The following is an 18918-nucleotide window of genomic DNA, read 5'->3' as shown; positions in this document are numbered from 1 at the left end:
GAGCTGGTTAGAGTGTGGACTAACAAAAACATTCTTTTAAAAACTCATATCCGCCGAAGCACACAAGCTTGTACGGTGATGTAGTATGTTTTCTCACTTCTTCAATTGTTTCGTAAAATGTCAACAACATAAAAATTGGCTTTTTTCATCTCTGTAGCTTTGGATTAGCTGCTTTTCTTCTGCCTCATATTTCTGACAGTATGGCTTCTCAAGAAATAGTATTATTGAAGTTATCTGAGGAAATAACCTTCATTATAAGCTAAAAACTAAACTTTGTGTCAGGAAGGAAGGATTTTTTATAGAGGTGGTACAGAAAGTCTAAAAGCCATAAAAGGATTTGAGGAATCATATTAAGTTGCTATAGTGTAGAGGCTGGTTGAGACAATCACAAACTGATATATGCTGGTTTCTTATTTTACAGTTAATGTTACTAAATATCTGATGTGAATAAACTAATACAAGTGTGGTTAACATTCTGTTATGTTAGGGCAACTACCATCACAGTAGCACAGTTGGAGATGTGCTGCTGTGTATCTGTGGGGAAAACATTTACCCAGAAGCAAAACATCATAAAGGTTTCAATGGTGGAGTGTGTCTTGATAAGCTATCTAAGTACAGTGAACAATAGTACAATAAAAAAAGTGTTTTTATTGTTACTAGGCAATCATTTCCGAATTTAGTAGTCACTTGAATGATTAGAGATCACATTCTATTTCAGATCCATACACAATAATGCAATTTCTGTGAAATGGCTAATAAAAAATACTTGCTATGACAGAAAACTATTTGGACTTTTGTAACCGGATTAGATTGTTACAGTGTAATAATTACAGCTGTGATATAGTTAAGGATTCAGCTGTGTATCTAATGATTTGACTGTAGCTGACAAGGTGAGTTAAAGTACACAGTGTCATTTACTGTTAGATTCTGATCAATTCTATCTCCACTGTTGTAGATAAAACATTCATAATTCTCAGTAATTCATAAAGTTACTGTTGTGTCGGGTTCACCTCTCTCACACTGGAGATGGTGAAGTTCATCCTGCTGCTGTTTGGTGCTGCTGATGTTTAATAAACTTAGAGGAAAGATTCCTACAAACAGCCGGGAACAACAAACCCAATGTTCAGCTCCTGTTTTTGAGCTATGTGTGTTAGCATCAATTAATTGCACAAATGGTGTCTTTTACTCACTGTGATTAAATTAAAATCTTAAAATGAAATCCCGTATGATAATTCAAACAGTATTTATTTCAGATACTTTCTATTTATAGTTTTCTGATTATACTATAGTTAATTAATTTTGAACTGAGAAGATGATTTTTTCATTATCGTGAAATATTTAAATTCTAACTTCAGTTTATTTCAGCTTTTATATTTAAATTATGTGTGTTATTGCTTGCACACACAATAAAAAAAGAACCACCCCTTTCAGAAGAACTTTATTTGTTCTCAAGGACACTTTATCACAACCTGTGCAAACCACAACAATCCTTTTATGCACTGCAGACTCAGCTCTCAGCATTAATAATAGCACACAATGGCAGCTCATGAACCATGTGCACTGAACCAATCTGACTCACAAATGGGCTTTAAGACTACAGTCTAACTTCACATGATTTCACTGCCACAGAGGTGCTGTTACATTTTCTGGTATATAAGAACGTGTCTGGATGTTACATTTAATAACAACGACAAGCAGAATTCTTTGAAAGTCACACTCACACACACACACAGCCTTCTTTTTTTCAGCTTTTACTTAGTTTTCTGTGTTTCCCACAACGAATGAAAGTCTTTTCTGACGTCTCCACTTCGCTCTTCGGTTTTTAAACCAAACCTGTGTTGCAGAAAAGATGCAGCGTTATTGAAGCTGTATTGCTTCAATGGCATGCTACATTTACAAAAGAGGCAGCGTTACATACTTGTATCAAACACTTGTATCAACACAGAAATGTAACACAAACATAACAAAACTAATCAGAGCTCAAGTAAACGTACCTCCTAATTCACCAACATCCCAAACCTCATTTGCATTAACTGCAGTCAGCATGTTTGAGATTTTATGAGCCGTATATCGTGGTGTAAATAGGATTATTATTGTTGAAAGCAGCAGTCTCACCTCTACTCTTTCTTCTCTTAGGTGAGTCCGCTGTGCTAGTTTCTCCCTTGTGTTCACATCTGGATACTGGTTCTGCAGGAACAGCTCCTCCAGTGCGTCCAGCTGTTCCTCGGTGAAAATGGTTCGATGGCGTCTGGTTCTTCTCTGCACCTGACCGGCCGACTGATCCTCCCTGTGAGCGTCTCCCAGCCTGCAGGGGTCCGAGAGCATCGCCGGAGTCCATCCATACTGACAGGCTGCAGGGAGGAGATGTGGTTTGAATAGAATAGAATAGAATAGAATAGAATAGAATAGAATAGAATAGAATAGATCTTTATTGTCACTGTTACAGAAAACAATGAAAATCAGTTTGGTTTGAGGTGAGGGAGCAGAATAAGTGCTGGGTTAACATATAATTGAGGAACTTTTGAAGTCCATGGGATATAACTTAAACATATTTTTATTAAAAATAAGAAAAAACTGATACTTTTATGTTCATTATGATCACGTCTTTACAAATTCTATAATTATTTATTATGAAAACAATCACTTTTTTTGTAATTTTTATTTTTAACATTTTTGATTCACAAACAATCACTTATTAATAAAAAAAATGACTGGATATCACTAAAATGTCAACTAAATAACTGTCCCAATTTAATAACAACGACCTTCTAATTAGCTAAACAATAATAAAATGAGCTTTTTCAAAACTTTTTTGATTGTGTTCTTTTTATTAAGTTGAGATAATCATGACAGATATTTGTTTTTTGCCAATATATCAAATTTTATACGGAAAATAACAAATTGTATCTGTGTCTGAGAAATCACTTTCAACTAAGTTCCCCATTACAAAAACACCTCTCAAGGAAGTGTGTTAATTCCAGATCACATGACCTGCTCCATATGATGTCATTTCCTCCTGAAGAAAAGACTGACAAGACTCCAAGGCTTTCTGAGTTATTTAATATAAAGTAGTGTGTGAGTCAAGTGTGGATTTATGGCATGTCAGCAGGTTTACTACAATATCTTTATAAATAACTTTAAATTTTAATTTACTCAATTGTATGTATAATATTTAGATTAATATTTTTCTAAAAATGCCATGTGGTGTTTGGTTATAGGCGGCCATGTTGGTTTTAGGCCTGAAAACAGCAAAAATGTCAACTATGATACAAAAACTCCCGCAATAATATATTGACCCAGGTACTAAAGAAAGAGAAATGATGCAGGTGGTTTGGTCCTACCTTCATGAATGAAATCAGTGTGGAATAAGTCTGCACAGTGGGAGCAGTAGCAGCAGCATAAGCAGGCATGATGAACAGCTTCTGTCTGGCCTCCACTGGGATTCACCGTCTTCTCTTTTAGTCCACTTGCTCCACACGGCCGTTTGTCTCCGCTGCCGTTTGGATATTTGCTCAGTATGTTTTCAATAGTAAAAGGAAACTTCTGTCTCTCCATCCTGATCAGTCCATTCGTCTCTGAGGAAAATTCAAATAAAACCCCGAAGCAACGACGATCACAGGATGTTGTGACTTTTCGATAGTTCAGCCTCAGTTGCTCTTCTCTCTCTCCTCTGTCTACAACAGCGTGTCAGGCCCTTATAGTGAAATTGGGAGGCACAAAAAAAAAAAAAGTAAAACTGTAATCCCCCCTATGGACCAGACACATAAAACGGTTGAAACTTAATTCCTAGCTAATCTGGGCAGTTTTGTGAAGAGGTTAGGGAGGACGGCAGATTCAGTTAATCTTGCCTCATTCCTTTCTCCAAAAGAAATCAGATTTCAGTGCATAAAATGAGAAGTGGAGAGCTCTTAAGATCCTTATTGTTGAGGTTTTAGAGAAAAGGGGATTGCTTGGGTATTAGAAACCTGGATTTAAAGATGAACGTTTTCTGGTGTGGCCGGAGTCTTGTGTATGCTGAATTTGAGGATTAGTTCTTTTTTAGTATTAGTTCTTTATTATTTATTTCATTGAATGTCACTTTCCTATTTAGCTTTATCGACGGACGATCTTTTTGGAGATTAGTAGATTTTGTGTAGTAGATGACACAAGCTGGTTCTGCACTCACAACAACAATGCATGCTAATTAAACACAGTAATTAGGGAGTCGCAGATGAAAGGGTGGCTCATGTAAGCTGGTGACGTGTGGTGATAGTTTTGTACGTGTTGCTCCGTACAGTTAAAGTCAGTGAAAGGGATCCGTCCGTGTGGTTTGTATTCACAGTCGCGCATCGTGTGTCTTATCTGTGTGCTGCAGTCTTTTCAGTCTGACTTCTCTGACAATGTGCATGGCGGAGGTAAAGCTATTACAGGTTAAATTCATTCCCCCCCCTCAACAAATCCTGTGATTTCATACAAGGCAATACACACCTCTTTTTTTTAGAGAATTAATGGATTTCCACAATCTGTCCTAAGCTCCCTTTATAAGGGCTTTTGAAAACAGATAACAATAAACACCATCCCATCCTTTTCACTTGGGTTTAATAGCGTCCAGATTGTTGATGTATAGTTTGCGGAGCATGTGAGATCGCTATCGGCGGTTATTGTTGCTCTCAAAAGAAAGGAATTGTGGCACATCCACGCTGGTTCAAACGGTTCAAAATTCATTACTGGGGATTAAAATGATAAAAGTTCATTTTGTTGTTGTAAGCAATATTTGCTACAAGAAGCACAGCTGCAGATAAAGTTTGTCTGCATTTTTGAGAAGATATTTAAGGGTCAGTATGTAATTGAGGGACTTTTGACGACCATGGAATACATCTTGCATACATTTTTATTAAAAATAAAAAAAACCAACAACGTTTTTTACGTTCATTATGATCATGTCTTTACAAATTCCACAATTATTTATTACGGAACTTAATAAAAAATGACTGGATATTTATGTTTTTCTGTGGTCATTTTATGTGTTTTTGAGCCTTTTTTTTGGTCATTTTGTGTCTCTCTCTGGTCATTATTAGTCTGTTTGTGGTCATTCTGTCTCTTTTTACGATAATTTTGTGTCTCATTGAGTCATTTTCCGTTTTTCTGTGGTCATTTGTGGTATTATATAACACAAAATAACAAACTGGATCTGTGTCCGAGATATCACTTTCCACTAAGTTCCCCATTACAAAAACACCTCTCAAGGAAGTGTGTTAATTCCAGATCACATGACCTGCTCCACGTGATGTCATTTCCTCCTGAAGAAAAGACTGGAAGACTCCAAGGCTTTCTGAGTTATTTAATATAAAGTAGAGTGTGAGTCAAGTGTGGATTTATGGCATGTCAACAGGTTTACTACAATATATTTATCAATAACTTTCAATTTAAATTTTACTCAACAGTATATATAACATTTAGAAGAATCTTTGTGTAAAAATGCCATGTGGTGTTTGGTTATAGTTGATTTAAGGCCTGAAAACAGCAAAAATGTCAACTATGATACAAAAGTCCCACAATTATATATTGGCCGTATAATGTTTTTCCACTGAGAGTGACATCAAACAGAATTTTCAGCAAAACATTATATTTAATGCATCATAAATGTTGCCATTTAAGTCCACCACCTTAAAACCTTATTGAGCAACAAGCATGTCCAGAATATGAAAAACACATTCTAATTCCATCTAATCACGATGTTACATTTTGATAACTAGAAAACATGATGCAGTCATGGTGCAGAATGGTGCCTGTTTTGATGTTTTTTCTGTTCAGTTACCACAGACTAACATGTCCTTGAGGATATTTGTTGGGATCAGAATGAATTAAAAATGAACACTAAAGAACACATATCAAATTAGTATAATTCAGAGAGCATAATAAACACACCCACACACTGAACAGAGAGCTGCCATGGCATCAGACTGTTCGTGTGTGAAAATGCTCAGTGTCTCTGGACCGACGCCCAGCACCTCCTGGGGAATCAGAAATTGCAGCTTTGCAAACAAGAAATGCAGAGAATTGTCCTTCCACTGTGCACAGGTGCAGAGAAACACTTGTCAGATGGTGAAATCCTGATGGGGATTTGACAGGAGGCAGGAGAATCACCCTCGTTGTTGCAGAAACTCACTTTACAGTGTTTTCCTCTATTGTGTTTTTCCCATGACTTCCCTCTTGGATCTGAAAATGAGCTCCTGGAACTGGCGTTTAGTTCGTCTGGCTTCTTCATCATCCCGCCAGCTTAAGCTAAGAAGGTGTTGAACTCACAGTGACCGTGTGCTTTGTTACTGAGCATGATTGCGTTGCCAAAATAGAAACATACATACAGACATGGGTATATGTTAAGGAGTGGTTCTGTTCTTATTGGATAAAGACACATAATCTCTCACAAATACCAGAGTATATACATATTTCTTTCACGGGCTTTTCTTGGAGTTACGCATAAATATCTGTCATCATCCTGGGGTGTGTTGTATTGAGTGTATTATGTAGTTCTCACGCTTTTTGACTTTGACTCTGTGACATGATGTCGACATCACATGCAGATGAAGTTTAAAGAAGGTTAAAGCATAGTTTCAAGATAAAACTTAGCAACTTAGAACACTTAATTAGTCTGACAATGGGGATTTATGTAATGTCAGACTAAACAGAAACAACATTAATGTAACAATTTTAATCAGTTTTTACTCAAAAACTTGGATTAATATGACTTTTGTACCTATGAATGGAAAACTGCATTGAGTGAGTACAATGTCAATACTGTACGTTAATATTTTACTAAATTAAACTCTGCCAGTGTAGCATGTTTTCCTTTTGATGTTTTATTACATTTACTTACTCACACGAAATAAATTTGCAGTTTTGGGGAAAACACATTGGTTTAGCATGGAATAGCTAAGTTTGATTTGAAGGAAAATGACATTGGTTCAGCTTGATTCTGATGTTTTTGATAGAAACCATCAAATAAACACAATGAAATACAAATATTGTACTAGTACTGCACTCTTGTTCTGACACAGTAAAATTTTATCTTTATTCTTGTTACACGGTGCAATCTTTTTTTAATTTTATCTTTATTCTATTTTTAATGACTTTTCTTTTTGTAATCATTTCATGCTCTGTTGCTAATTTAAAGAGCTTCTGACCTGCCTTTTGTTGTCATTTAACAATGAAAATCTATTCACTTCTATTCTAAATAATATAAAAATGTCCAAATTTGTGACATAATTCAAGAGTATCTCATTCGTTTCTATATTTCTATATTTTTCTTTTTTTCTTATATTTTTCTTTTTTCTATATTTTCTTTTTTTCTTATATTTTTCTTTATTTTCTTACATTTTCTTTTTTTCTATATTTTTCTTTTTTTCCTTTTTCTTCTTATATTTTTTTCTACATTTTTCTTTTTTCTATATTTTTCTTTTTTTCTTTTATATTTTTCTTTTTAAAGGACCCCAGGAAGACTAGCGGCCATTCAAAGGGCAGCTAATGGGGATCCTAATCAAACAATAAACAATTCGTCACATGCTCATACAGTATGTGCAGTGACTCTTCTTAAGACTGGAGAGGTGCCACCTACAACCAAACACCACATGGCATTTTTACAGAAAGATTCTTCTAAATATTATATAAACAAATGAGTAAAATTGAAAGTTATTTAGAAAGCTATTGTAGCTTATAAGTCTTTTCTTCAGGAGGAAATGACATCATGTGGAGCAGGTCATGTGATCTGGAATTAACACATTTCCTTGAGAGGTGTTTTTATAATGGGTAACTTAGTTGGAAGTGATTTCTTGGACACAGATACAGTTTGTTATTTTGTGTTATAAAATAATGGAAATTATCACAGAAAAATGCAAAATGACTCAATGAGACACAAAATGATCATAAAAGGAGACAAAACGACCACAAACAGACTGAAAATGACCAAAAATGACCACAGAGAGACACAAACTGATAAAGAAACACAAAATGACCAAAAAAGACTCAAAAAGACATGAAAATGACCACAGAAAAACACAAAATGACTCAATGAGGCACATAATTATCATATAAAAAGTTACAAACTGACGAGAGACACACATAATAACTACAGAAAAATTGCAAAATGGCCACAAAAACACCTAAAATAATCACAAACAGATGGAAAACAGTCACAAAAATGCACAAAATGACCACAAAAAACCTAGTGTCCACAAAAAGGATTATTTAGTTGGCATTTTAGTGATGTCCAGTCATTTTTTATTAATAAGTGATTGTTACCTTAATAAATAATGATGGAATTTGTAAAGACGTGATCATAATGAACATAAAAAAACAATAGTTTGAATAAAAATGTATGCAAGATATATCCCACGGACTTCAAAAATCCCTCAAATAAATATTGACCCTGACATTCAAAAGGAACCACAGTCATGAGTCTGCATCAAAACGGCTCAAAAACAAGAAGCTAGCTCATTATTGGTGTGTTATTTTGTGATTTATGCACAAAAATCGAGTTTACCTCTCAGTATAGACATGCAGGGCTGAAGTCGGTGCAGAACAGAGCGCCCCCATGCGACAGAACAGCGCCACCGCCGCTGCTGAACGCGGCACGGCGCGGCAGCAGCTACTCGCGATAACTGGCGCCGGAGCAGCAGCTGGGCGGAAAAGGCGGGAGAAGACTGCCGCTTCCGCGTCCGCGCAGCACAGACACTGGGGCAAAATGGACGATAAGTTAATATTGGCCGTATTTAATTACCCAGAGCTATACAATATCACTTTGCCGAACTACCGCTGCACGGAAAGTCGTGCAAATGCCTGGAGGAACATCAGCATCGGCCTGGGTCTGCCATGTGAGTGTTTGTTTTCTTGTTTGTCACAACTTTACTGCCACTTATTATTTGCTTAGCCGCTGTTACCGTGCAGAAATAAACACGCACAACTTATTCACGAGGTGATTTTGAGAGATAAAGGCATTTCGCGCGTCTCTTTAAGGCTATTCGTAGTTTGTTTTGCGCGTTTATCGCCTGCTGCCCGGTGCTGTGGATGCAGCCGCGCTTTACCGTGCTAGCGGTAGCAGGCGCAGCTCGCTCGCCGTAGGCCGCGCTGAACCGAACGGCGCCGTCCGACTCTGCTGCGCCGCCAGAGCGGAGGAGGAAAACCTGCGCAGCGGCACCGACTCGCACTATTTACCGAGCCGCTTGGTTACTGTTTCGCTCGTCGAACACCGGAGCTCCGCGAGAAAATCAAAAGCTGCTGGAAGTGTCGTGGAAGCGGCGCGGCGGCGGCGGCATGGAGGATAAAGCTGTCAGGGGCCACAGCCAGGTGTACCGGGTCACGGACGGTCAACACCGGGCCGATAAATGAACTGACATGACCTCCAGACGTAGCACAAGAAGAGCAATGTATATAAAACACACGAGAGAGTAACTTTGTGCAGTTTTAACAACATTTACAGCTAAATTGTTGGAGGTTTTATTTGGTATAACGAACCTTTATTTTTTTCCATTTTACCCTCTGCTATCCCTACCCCGTTCCCTAATGTCTTTGTTTTTTCCTTTTCCTATGACAGGCAGCGCGCTTTAGGTGCAGCAGCCTGAGTTGCTTTTGGAAAGGCAGCTCAAACTAGTTTCATTGTATATGAAATGTATATGTGCAATGACAATAAAGTTCTTCTCATTCTCTTAAATACCAATAACCTACCTTAATTTATACTAAAAAAAGTAGTATTCATGACTTAACCCTCCTGTGTCCTCATTTACAGGCACCAAAAAATATTATTTCCTTGTCTGAAAAAAATCCAAAAATTCAGCAAAAAAATTTGCAAAACCTTCAGGAAGAAAATTCCAATAATTCCTTAAAAATTCTATTTAAAAAAAAAATACCCCAAATTTGGCAAGAAAATGATTTTAAGTACTTTCAAAAAATACTTAAAATCTTCCAAAAATATCCTAGAAATATCTAAAGTAAGTACATATATAAAGTTCTAAGATTCTCTTAAGAACATTCACATAAAAATCGACCAAAATCCAGCGAAATTTGCTGGATTTTGGTCGATTTTTGTGTGAATGTTCTTAAAAAACATTTTTAACATTTCTTTTTTTCCCACCAAAAAATGTTCAGAGATTTCCCCAAAATGTTGAAAATGTGGACATCAGAAGTTTCACCGTGAAAATATATATATTTTTCCATATTTTCAAACTTTAAAACGGGTCAATTTTGACCCGCACGATGACAGGAGGGTTAATAACCAACTCGTGCCATTTTTTAGATAACTGCACCATGCAAGACAACAGATCTGCCACAGGTGTTACATATTAAGGGTCAACTGATATGCTTTGATCAGTACCGATACTGCACACTTGACTCAGACTTGCTGCACCGTTGGATTGATTTGACTGCTTTTCATTTTAACATAGTTATACAGTCGGGTCCATAAGTATTTGGACATTGACAATTTTCTGTATTTCGACTCTGTACTCCACCACAGCGGAGTTGAAATGAAACAATCAAGATGTGCTTTAAGTGCAGATGTTCAGCTTTAATTTGAGAGTATTTACATCCAAATCAGGTGAACGGTGGAGGAATTACAACACATTTTGTACGTGCCCTCCACCTTTTTAAAGAACCAAAAGTAACTGGATAATTGACTGCTCAGCTATTCCATGTCTAGAGGTGTGTTATTCCCTCATTATTTCATTTACAAGGAGCACATAAAAGGTCTAGAGCTCATTTCAAGTGTGGTATTTACATTTGGAATCTGGTGAGGTCAACTCTCGACTGTAGCTTGAAAGCTGTTTGAAGGCACACCTAATTTATCTTGACCACTTCTGCTGTATTTATCTTACATCCTGGCAAACCAAGGCCAACCACGTGTCGCAAAGAGCTTTATTTAGTCTGCGTGCTGAGCTTTCGTTCATTCTTAATGTGAACTATTTGGGTGAGGCGACCGAAAACAAAATTTTGAGGAATTTTTAGAGGAAGAAATATGTTGGTTTAGCTCAGCATGATTTCATTACAAGTCTTCATCGGGCAAGTGATCATATTTGGTAACTTCCGCACACATTAAATATTGCGTTGCTCCTGCTTCTCAGTGAGGTCATGTGGTTTTTACCCAGCCAATCAGCACAAAGATCACTCTACTTTAGAGCACAATATATCATGACATTTAACCAATCAGCAGAGGCCTGAAACTTATCAGACTTTCTCTTTTCTCTGAAGGTGGAAAAGGGCAAACTTGCCGCTTGGTCCTCTTCCATATTTGTAGTTGAAACATCAAAACTAACCATGGTTAGTTGAAGAAACTCACACATTTTAAGGTTGAGTAGTTGTGTTGAGTAACAATGCATTATATATATATATATATATATATATTTTAACCCTCGTGTCATCCTGTGGGTCAAATTGACCTGTTTTAAAATGTGAAAATGGGGGGGGGGGGGTATTTTCACACTGAAACTTCGGATGTCCACATTTTCAATGTTTTTTGGGAATTTTTTGAACATTTTTTTGGTGGAAAAAAGAAATATATAAAAAATGTTTCTTTAAGAACATTCACAAAAAAAATCAACCAAAATCCAGCGAATTTCGCTGGATTTTGGTTGATTTTTTGTCAATGTTCTTAAAGAAAATATTAGAAGTTTTTACTGATATATATGTAATCACTTTAGACATTTTTAGGATTTTTTTTGAAGATTTTTGCTCATTTTTTGAAAATATTTACAAGGGTGCTCTTGCCAAATTTGGGGGATTTATTTTTTGCAAATAAAACTTTTAAGGGAAAGTCTTAAGGAATTATTGGAATTTTCTTCCTGAAGGTTTTGCAAATCTTCAGAAATTTTACCAATTTTTTGCTGAATTTTTGGATTTTTTTTCAAACGAGGAAACTATATTTTTTGGTGCCTGTAAATGAGGACAACAGGAGGGTTAAATATGTCAGGATTTAGTAGGGTAGCTCAACTGAGTCAAAAGATATAGATCAAAAACAAATGTCCAGTACAGACGACATAAATGAAGGGGCCGGTTCTCAGGAGGATATAATAAAAATTTTTTTAAAATGCCACAAAAGTAAAAAAGCCTCATGTCCTCCAATAATACTCAAGGGTTGGAAGTATCTCAATGAGTGTCCACGCTGCGAGTTGCTTCATCTTTGTTGTACATAGTTCCTGTGTTTTCCCTGTTTCTTATGCTCTGGTATTTTTTGTCTTTTCAAGCTGAGGAATGCAAACGAAAATGGAAGAACATGAGAGACAGGTACCTGAAGGAAATCCGGATGGAGATCAAAAGCAAGAAGCAAGGAGAAGTCATACAAAGCAGATGGAAATACAGACAACTTATGAATTTCATAGCACCTTTCACTGGCTCGAGGAGCGGCGTGGCAGACATCTGCGGCGGCAACGACGACGACCACGACAACCCTGACAACGAATCGGGCAGCGCAGAGGGAGAAACCACTTTACCGGAGGCTGTGAAGACGCCTCAGAATATCACAAAGGTCCCGGTGAGTCCACCTGACCTGAAGCCTCAGGTGACTTTTGTTACTCAGCTCCCTCCAGCGTCTCAGGACACACAGATGGCCCAGCTGGCCGTTCTCGCCAAGATGCCGTCCGGCCCACAGATCACCCCCGCCAGCAACACCGGACGCAAACGGCGGCTGATGCAGGATTCGCTGTCGCCGCCTTCCTCCCAAAGTTCGACGCTGCCGACAAAGTGGCTGGTGAAAGACGGTGTCAACTCGTGTCCCACCAGACCGCGGGACGAGGACGAACTGTTTCTGCTGAGCTTCGTTCCCGCTCTGAAGCGACTCGCTCCACAGAAAAGGTGCGAGACGAAAATAAAGATCCAGCAGATCATGTACGAGGCGGAGTTCAACGTCGCCCAGCCAGAATCTCAAGAGAAAAAGGAGACGGAAACACCAAACTAATCTGAACTTTTTTTAATTTAATTTTGTTTTTTTAAAAATCCTCTTCCACAAAATTATCAAAAATGTCTATTTTTCTTAATTTACAGCACAAAAGTGGTTGAGATTGAAGAACAATTTCTCATGTAAAATATGATTTGGTGCTTCTCGATCTGTGTATTTATTAGACAAGTAAGACTTGTTTGGCAATGAAGTCCTGATAGAGTCACACCTTAACAGGAAAAAAGACAGACAATTATTAACATCTTCATTTACATAGCTTTACTGTCAATAGAGTGAATTGACATTTAGAAAAGTTGCTTCATGTTCAATGAATCAAACTTGATTTAAACTCTAATCCACAGTATTTTACATTTAATTACAGTGACATACAGTAAATTGAGCAGAATAAAAGGTTTTACAGTTTGGAAAGAAAGGAACACAGTTTCATACATTTAATCTTTCCACTGCTTACATGCATAAACATTCCTTTCCAGTGTCATCTAAAATAAAATGTCAGTGTGACAGTATATTGATTCCTCAGAACGTCTTTGATTTTTGGTAACTTTGAGATGTGCAATTTGAATATATATTGGGTACATCTGAATGAGGGGGAAAACCCACATTCTTAGTACATTAAGGTTGAGTCCAAAGTCACTCCCATCTCCCAGATAGGTGACAAATTAAAGGAAAAACTGAATGCTTGACCATCTGGTGGTCTGCTGATCTGGTATGAGGTCATTTTCCTGCATAGTTTGGATCCACTGTGTGAAAAAATGATCGCTGCAAATCAACACAAAGTTGCTTTTGAGTGATCACCTTTCATTACACGATGGAATATTTTCCCTCCCGATGGGGGTCGTCTCTTTGGATGACAATGCTCACACTAGTAGTGTACGAGGAGTCACTGAGCGGTTTGAGTATGAAAATGATGTCAATCGTATGTTCTCGCCTTGAACTAAACTCAGTTGAACATTTAAGGGAGATTTTGGTCATTGTTAAAACATCAAACGAGAGGGGGGGAATGCTGCTTCATCCCTGCAGCAGAGTTTTACAGTCTTAAAGAATCAATGCTGAGGTGCATTAAAGCTGTTTGGGAGCCAACAACAGCTTTTCCTTTAATTTGTCATCCCCGTGTACGTAGTCACTACAGTGGTGGAAAAAAGTTTTCAGACATCCCATCCTTCAAGTGCAGTTTATTTTGGTTGTGTAGTACAGTCACAGCCATAATACTAAATAAATCCTAAAAAAGCCATTAGAAACTTAAAATTAATTGGTTCCATAAATACAAGACATTTTGAGTGTTGGATCATTTGGGTAGAATTTAGTCTTGCCATTTTCAGTTGTAACAAAAACCAAAAAAATATACATTTGTGTCCGTTTAATGTTGTCACACCTTTTGAAACACAAAAGATTCTTCCACAAATATTTCCTGATATTTGAGAGTATAAAATTTTAAGGGTGTATTAAAACTTTTTCCTACCTCTGCATATTTACCCTGAGCCCTTTCCTCTCACAAACCACACATAGGGACCTCAAAACTTGCACACATTTGCAAAAAAGAGGGAGCGTCCATGACACATTCACTACTTTCTGCGAACAATCCCACAAAGAGTCCCTTTACAGAAGTGAGAAGCTGATACCGACACCTCAAAATCATGATTGTGAAATTTCTACATAATTCATGCTCACTAGTGAGTGTCTGTTTTAAAGGCAGTACTGAATGAGTGAATGCGGGAGTGATTTGGGATGCCGCCTCAGTGGGAGTAAGAAGACAACACGGAGAAAGCACATGCTGGTATTCAGCGAATAAGTAAGAAACTAGGGGGTTTCTTTGCAGCTCGTCTAGCATGGAGAGGCCTTTTATTCACAGAGGACATTTTAGTATTAAAAGTACAGGTGTAGGTCTTAAAATTCATGACTGTCTCACTCTTTCATTGTCTCTCACTTTAAATTTTCTGTATGTCTTTAAAATTAACAGTAACGCAAACAGATAAGATAATGAGAGGAACGTGGTAGCACACTAGATGGCCGTGTTACGTGAATCATGATGAAAGCCTAAATTAGAACATATCTTTAATAATAACTAAAAAAAAAAAAAAGCTTCATTCATGTGACTTGATGCCAAGGAGAGAAAAAATTTTTAAAAAAGTATGAAGGCAGAATCACAAAACATTTTAAAAAACCAAGACGACTTGCCGTATGTGATCTCTGAGAAATCCTTCGAGCTAACACATTTCTTATTATTATGCAATCAGCAGCCAGAACATAATCACCAGAGCGACAAACAGGAAGAGCCGAGACAGAAACTGTTCGTCCATGTGCTGCGGTGTCCCCGGAGCGGCTGTTTGGGAAATCGTTTAACACAGGTTATTCGATATGTTTGTGGCTAAAAGGACACAAAGAGGTCGTGGTGAAGAACAGAAATACCTGGAGGAGGTCGTCCGTCGTTGATGTTAAAAGCCGTGGCGAAAATACCGAACGGAAAGGCACCGATTCCAAATGACATCTGGAAACCTCCATCTCCGAAGCCGAATCCCTGGAAACCCTGGAAAAAAAAAAAAAAAAAAGGTTAATTTCCTTAACCCTCGTGCTGACTTCATTTACGGGCACCACAAAATATTGTTTCCTTGTCTGAAAAAACACAAAAAAAATCAGCAAAAAATTCCCTACATTTCTGAAAATTTGCAAACCTTCAGAAAATTCCAATAATTCCTTGAAGGTTTCCCTTACACATTTTGAGAGGAAAAAAACAAACTTGGCAAGAAAATTCTTATAAATATTTTTTTAAAAATTGAGTGAAACTCTTCCCCAAAAAAATCCAGAAAATATCTAATGATTACATATATATCAGTAAAACTTCTTATGTTTTCTTTAAGAACATTCACAAAAAAAAAAAAAAAAAAAATCAACCAAAATCCAGCGAAGGGAGATAATAGTGAAATAGAGCAACAGATCAGAGGTCAGACATCTGACGTTTCAGTGCAGGATTTGGGAAAATCTGAGTTTCTTGCAGCAATTGATGCAAAAAAGAAAGAAAGCGAAGAAACATTTGAGGTAGAAAGCAGAAAGGAGACAGAGGTGCTTTCAGAAACTTTGATAAAGAGTGTTGTTAAAATGGAAAAAGAGGAAGATAAAAGTGAAATGCAGTAGCGGAATCTGGGAAAATCTGAATTTCTAGCAGGAAGAGAAACTCGTGCGGTAGAAAGCAAGAAGGAGACCAAACTGATTCCAGAAACAGAGATAAAGCAACAGATTAGAGGTGAGAAATCAGGAAAAATCTGAGTTTGTTGCAGGAAGTGAAGAAAATACAGTGACAGAAAGCATGAAAATCAACCAAAATCCAGCAAATTTCGCTGGATTTTGATTGATTTTTTGTGAATGTTCTAAAAGAAACTTAAAAAAAAAAATCCACCAAAAAAATGGTCAGAAATTTCCCAAAAATGTTAAAAATGTCCACATCAGAAGTTTCACTGTGAAAATATTCCCCCCCTCACATTTTCAAACATTAAAACGGGTCGATTTGACACGCAGGACGACAGGACGGTTAATATGTTGGCTCGTCTTCACAATATCTGCAGTTTAATGTACAGCGACTGAGATGTGACGCAACCGCTGATGTAATTTGTGATCGTTCTCAAGAGACATGGCACCTCCGCTCTTAACGCGTAATAGATCCCAGTGGGAAACATCCTTTTGCTAATGAATAAGCCACAGGTTTGTGCTGCAGCACCTGCATCATCGCATGTAACGGTTTCATCATGAATGTGTTAAGTTACTGAGCACATGTTTGACCAGGACAGGAGAAATCCACTTTGTGTGCAAGTGTACATGTTCATAGTACTTACCCCACGGTTTTCTGGCTCGGGCCTCTGTCCTTGTGGTCGGGGGGGTGTTCTTTCCCTTTAAAAACAAAACCACATTCAGCAAATTCAGCTGCACTGTAATCTTGAAGAAAACGCTAATTTAAAGGCACTTGTCTCAAATACAGCATTACAAAATGTGTGTTGAACATATCCACCATTGGAGTATCACGTGGAGGAACGCTGACCTGTATCACTACAATTTTCTACCCACCTGGGGTCTTGTTGTCCTGTGCTTCCTCTCCCATACAAGGGGATTACTTTGTCTCTGCTGATTCCAGCTTTACAAACTGGACACACTTGTCTGTTTGGTCGGGTCTCCAACCACTGCGAAGAGATGTTAAGAAGCTTAGCGTGTGAAACATCCATAACAAAGCACTCTTTGGTATTTGAATGAAGTGGAAAAGAGAAGACAGTTTCAGCTCACCTGATGCAAACAGGGCCAACTAGTCGAGAGGAGACGAAGAGGAAGAAGTTTGATTAGTTTAACGTCACATGTGCAGGAACAATCTGACAAAAGTGGCATTAGCTACTGAAGAGTTTGAATTCTCTTTGAAAATACATTAAAGAGGCACAGCAGCAACAGTAATCAGGTCAAATGTTAAACACCTGACATGTTCTGAGTGCACATTTTCTGTTTCTACATATATGTAGCATGTTCCACTATAAGCGCATTAAAAGCACTCATTAAAAATTGGGTTTCTCATTAAAGGCAACATAAATTAAGCACGCTCTATTCAGAAATCATCTCAGACAGGCCACTTTCAAATTAGTGATCATTTTAATGAATTTGCAGATATTACCAGAACAAAACATACATTTAATAGCCGGTTGAATAATAAATGTATGTGGTTTTTAACTTAACTATAGCCTGACCAGTATATAAAGGCACTGCCGTCCAATTTGCATTGTTTTGATTTATATGTACAGATGATACCTTTATAGAAGTAGCCTTTCCTATAAAAACAAAAAAAATCAAGTATTATCATATAAAGTTGGAAATCATTGCACTTCCTGCAATAAGTAGCATTAAACTAGCATGTTCTAGCATCAACTAATTTAATCTTTTCTGCATGTTTGTGTCATACACGTGCACATTATGATGTAGACTAGAGATAACATCCCAGCAATACGTGTGGCCAGCAGTCAATCCAGCTGATGATGGCGTTTGGTTACAGATGTTGGCTTTAGATATTGACCTCTAGGAGTTGTGTCCCCACTTCACCTCTGGATAAATAACTTGCAACAGCTGATTCTCTGGTGGTCCAGACTCCTTCTCAGCCGCAGGTGGCCTTAACAGCCAGATTAAGGTGGTTTATAATTAAAAAATGTAAACACAAGTCAGTGAGCCGGTACTTACCAGAAGAGGTGGCCGCACAGGCTGATCACCGCATCCTTGGCGGTGTCCAGACAAATGTTACACTCGAAGGTGCTGTCCTGGTTGCCGCCGTCGGCCGAAGTCGAGCCGCTGGATCCGGGAGTCGGGTTGTCGGCGGCCGCGGGTGAGCTAGCGGCGGGAGGGGGAGCAGCGGTGGCCATTTATTCAAGCTTAGATCCACTAAACGAGAGAGGGGGTGACTCCTCCGGCACCCAGCGCCTCAAAATGTACACATAAGGAGGTCCTGAGGAGAGGAGGGGCGGCGAAGAGAGACCGGAGTGAAATCAAACCGAGCTAACGAGCTGCTAATGTTAGCAAAAAAACTGACAGTTCAACCGTGTGGCCGTTTAACGGAACGCAGCGTGACGAAAACCGAAGCGTCTACACGCGTCGATACACCTTGTCCTTCAGAACCAGAGCTGACATTAAGTGAAAGTCAGAACTTGCTGACAGGAGTTGGGAAAATATCCTTACAGCTGGTTGCATCACACATCCTCAGCTTTAATTACCGGTAGTGGAGGGGTGCAGGGGGCGGGGCTTCCGGTGGAGGTGAGTTTGCTGCCCTCAGCTGAGCCTGATTAGAAGTTCAGTTTAATGCAATTTAATTCAATTCAGTTCAATTTAACTGAGTGTAATTTAATTTCATTCAGCTCAGTTTAATTCAGTTCAGTTCAGTTTATTTAAAATAAATTTAGTTCAGTTCAGTTTAATTCAGCTTAATCCAGTTCAGTTTAATTATGTTATGTGACGATTGGCGTACGTTTGTCTGTCTTTCTGTGTGC

The 18918-nt window shown here is 38.0% G+C and overlaps 3 protein-coding genes across 3 annotated transcripts; 1 reads left to right on the top strand and 2 right to left on the bottom strand.

Moving 5' to 3' along the window:
- Window positions 1–1440: 1440 nt before the first annotated feature.
- On the bottom strand, window positions 1441–4621 carry LOC110951543 (homeobox protein goosecoid-2). Its single transcript, XM_022194653.2, is given in 5 exon segments — window positions 1441–1833; window positions 2116–2351; window positions 3342–3582; window positions 3584–3721; window positions 3724–4621. Coding segments are annotated over 5 exon segments (735 nt in total). The 5' UTR covers window positions 3766–4621; the 3' UTR covers window positions 1441–1755.
- A 3983-nt stretch (window positions 4622–8604) lies between these two features.
- On the top strand, window positions 8605–13425 carry LOC110951514 (uncharacterized). The gene is made up of 2 exons (XM_022194609.2): window positions 8605–8849; window positions 12210–13425. The coding sequence occupies exons 1-2, from the start codon at window positions 8720–8722 to the stop codon at window positions 12917–12919; spliced, it is 840 nt and encodes a 279-aa protein (XP_022050301.2). The 5' UTR covers window positions 8605–8719; the 3' UTR covers window positions 12920–13425.
- On the bottom strand, window positions 13163–18672 carry rnf185 (ring finger protein 185). The gene is made up of 6 exons (XM_022194610.2): window positions 18119–18672; window positions 17186–17204; window positions 16973–17085; window positions 16744–16798; window positions 15326–15443; window positions 13163–15239 (listed from the first exon to the last, which is right to left on the bottom strand). Exons 1-6 carry the CDS (start codon window positions 18295–18297, stop codon window positions 15142–15144), a joined length of 582 nt encoding a protein of 193 aa, XP_022050302.1. The 5' UTR covers window positions 18298–18672; the 3' UTR covers window positions 13163–15141.
- Window positions 18673–18918: the final 246 nt, after the last annotated feature.

The sequence above is a fragment of the Acanthochromis polyacanthus genome, chromosome 18, assembly GCF_021347895.1.
Source record: "Acanthochromis polyacanthus isolate Apoly-LR-REF ecotype Palm Island chromosome 18, KAUST_Apoly_ChrSc, whole genome shotgun sequence".
In the NCBI taxonomy this organism is placed as follows: Eukaryota; Metazoa; Chordata; class Actinopteri; family Pomacentridae; genus Acanthochromis; species Acanthochromis polyacanthus.
This window is presented reverse-complemented; position numbering and strand designations above follow the sequence as displayed.

Coding starts and splice junctions, on each gene's coding strand:
- LOC110951514 (XM_022194609.2), top strand. CDS start 8,720: ATGGACGATAAGTTAATATTGGCCGTATTTAATTACCCAGAGCTATAC. Junction 8,850..12,209: donor CATCGGCCTGGGTCTGCCAT/GTGAGTGTTTGT, acceptor TGTCTTTTCAAG/CTGAGGAATGCAAACGAAAA.
- rnf185 (XM_022194610.2), bottom strand. CDS start 18,297: ATGGCCACCGCTGCTCCCCCTCCCGCCGCTAGCTCACCCGCGGCCGCC. Junction 16,799..16,972: donor ACAGGACAACAAGACCCCAG/GTGGGTAGAAAA, acceptor TTGTTTTTAAAG/GGAAAGAACACCCCCCCGAC. Junction 15,444..16,743: donor CCGAGCCAGAAAACCGTGGG/GTAAGTACTATG, acceptor TTTTTTTTCCAG/GGTTTCCAGGGATTCGGCTT.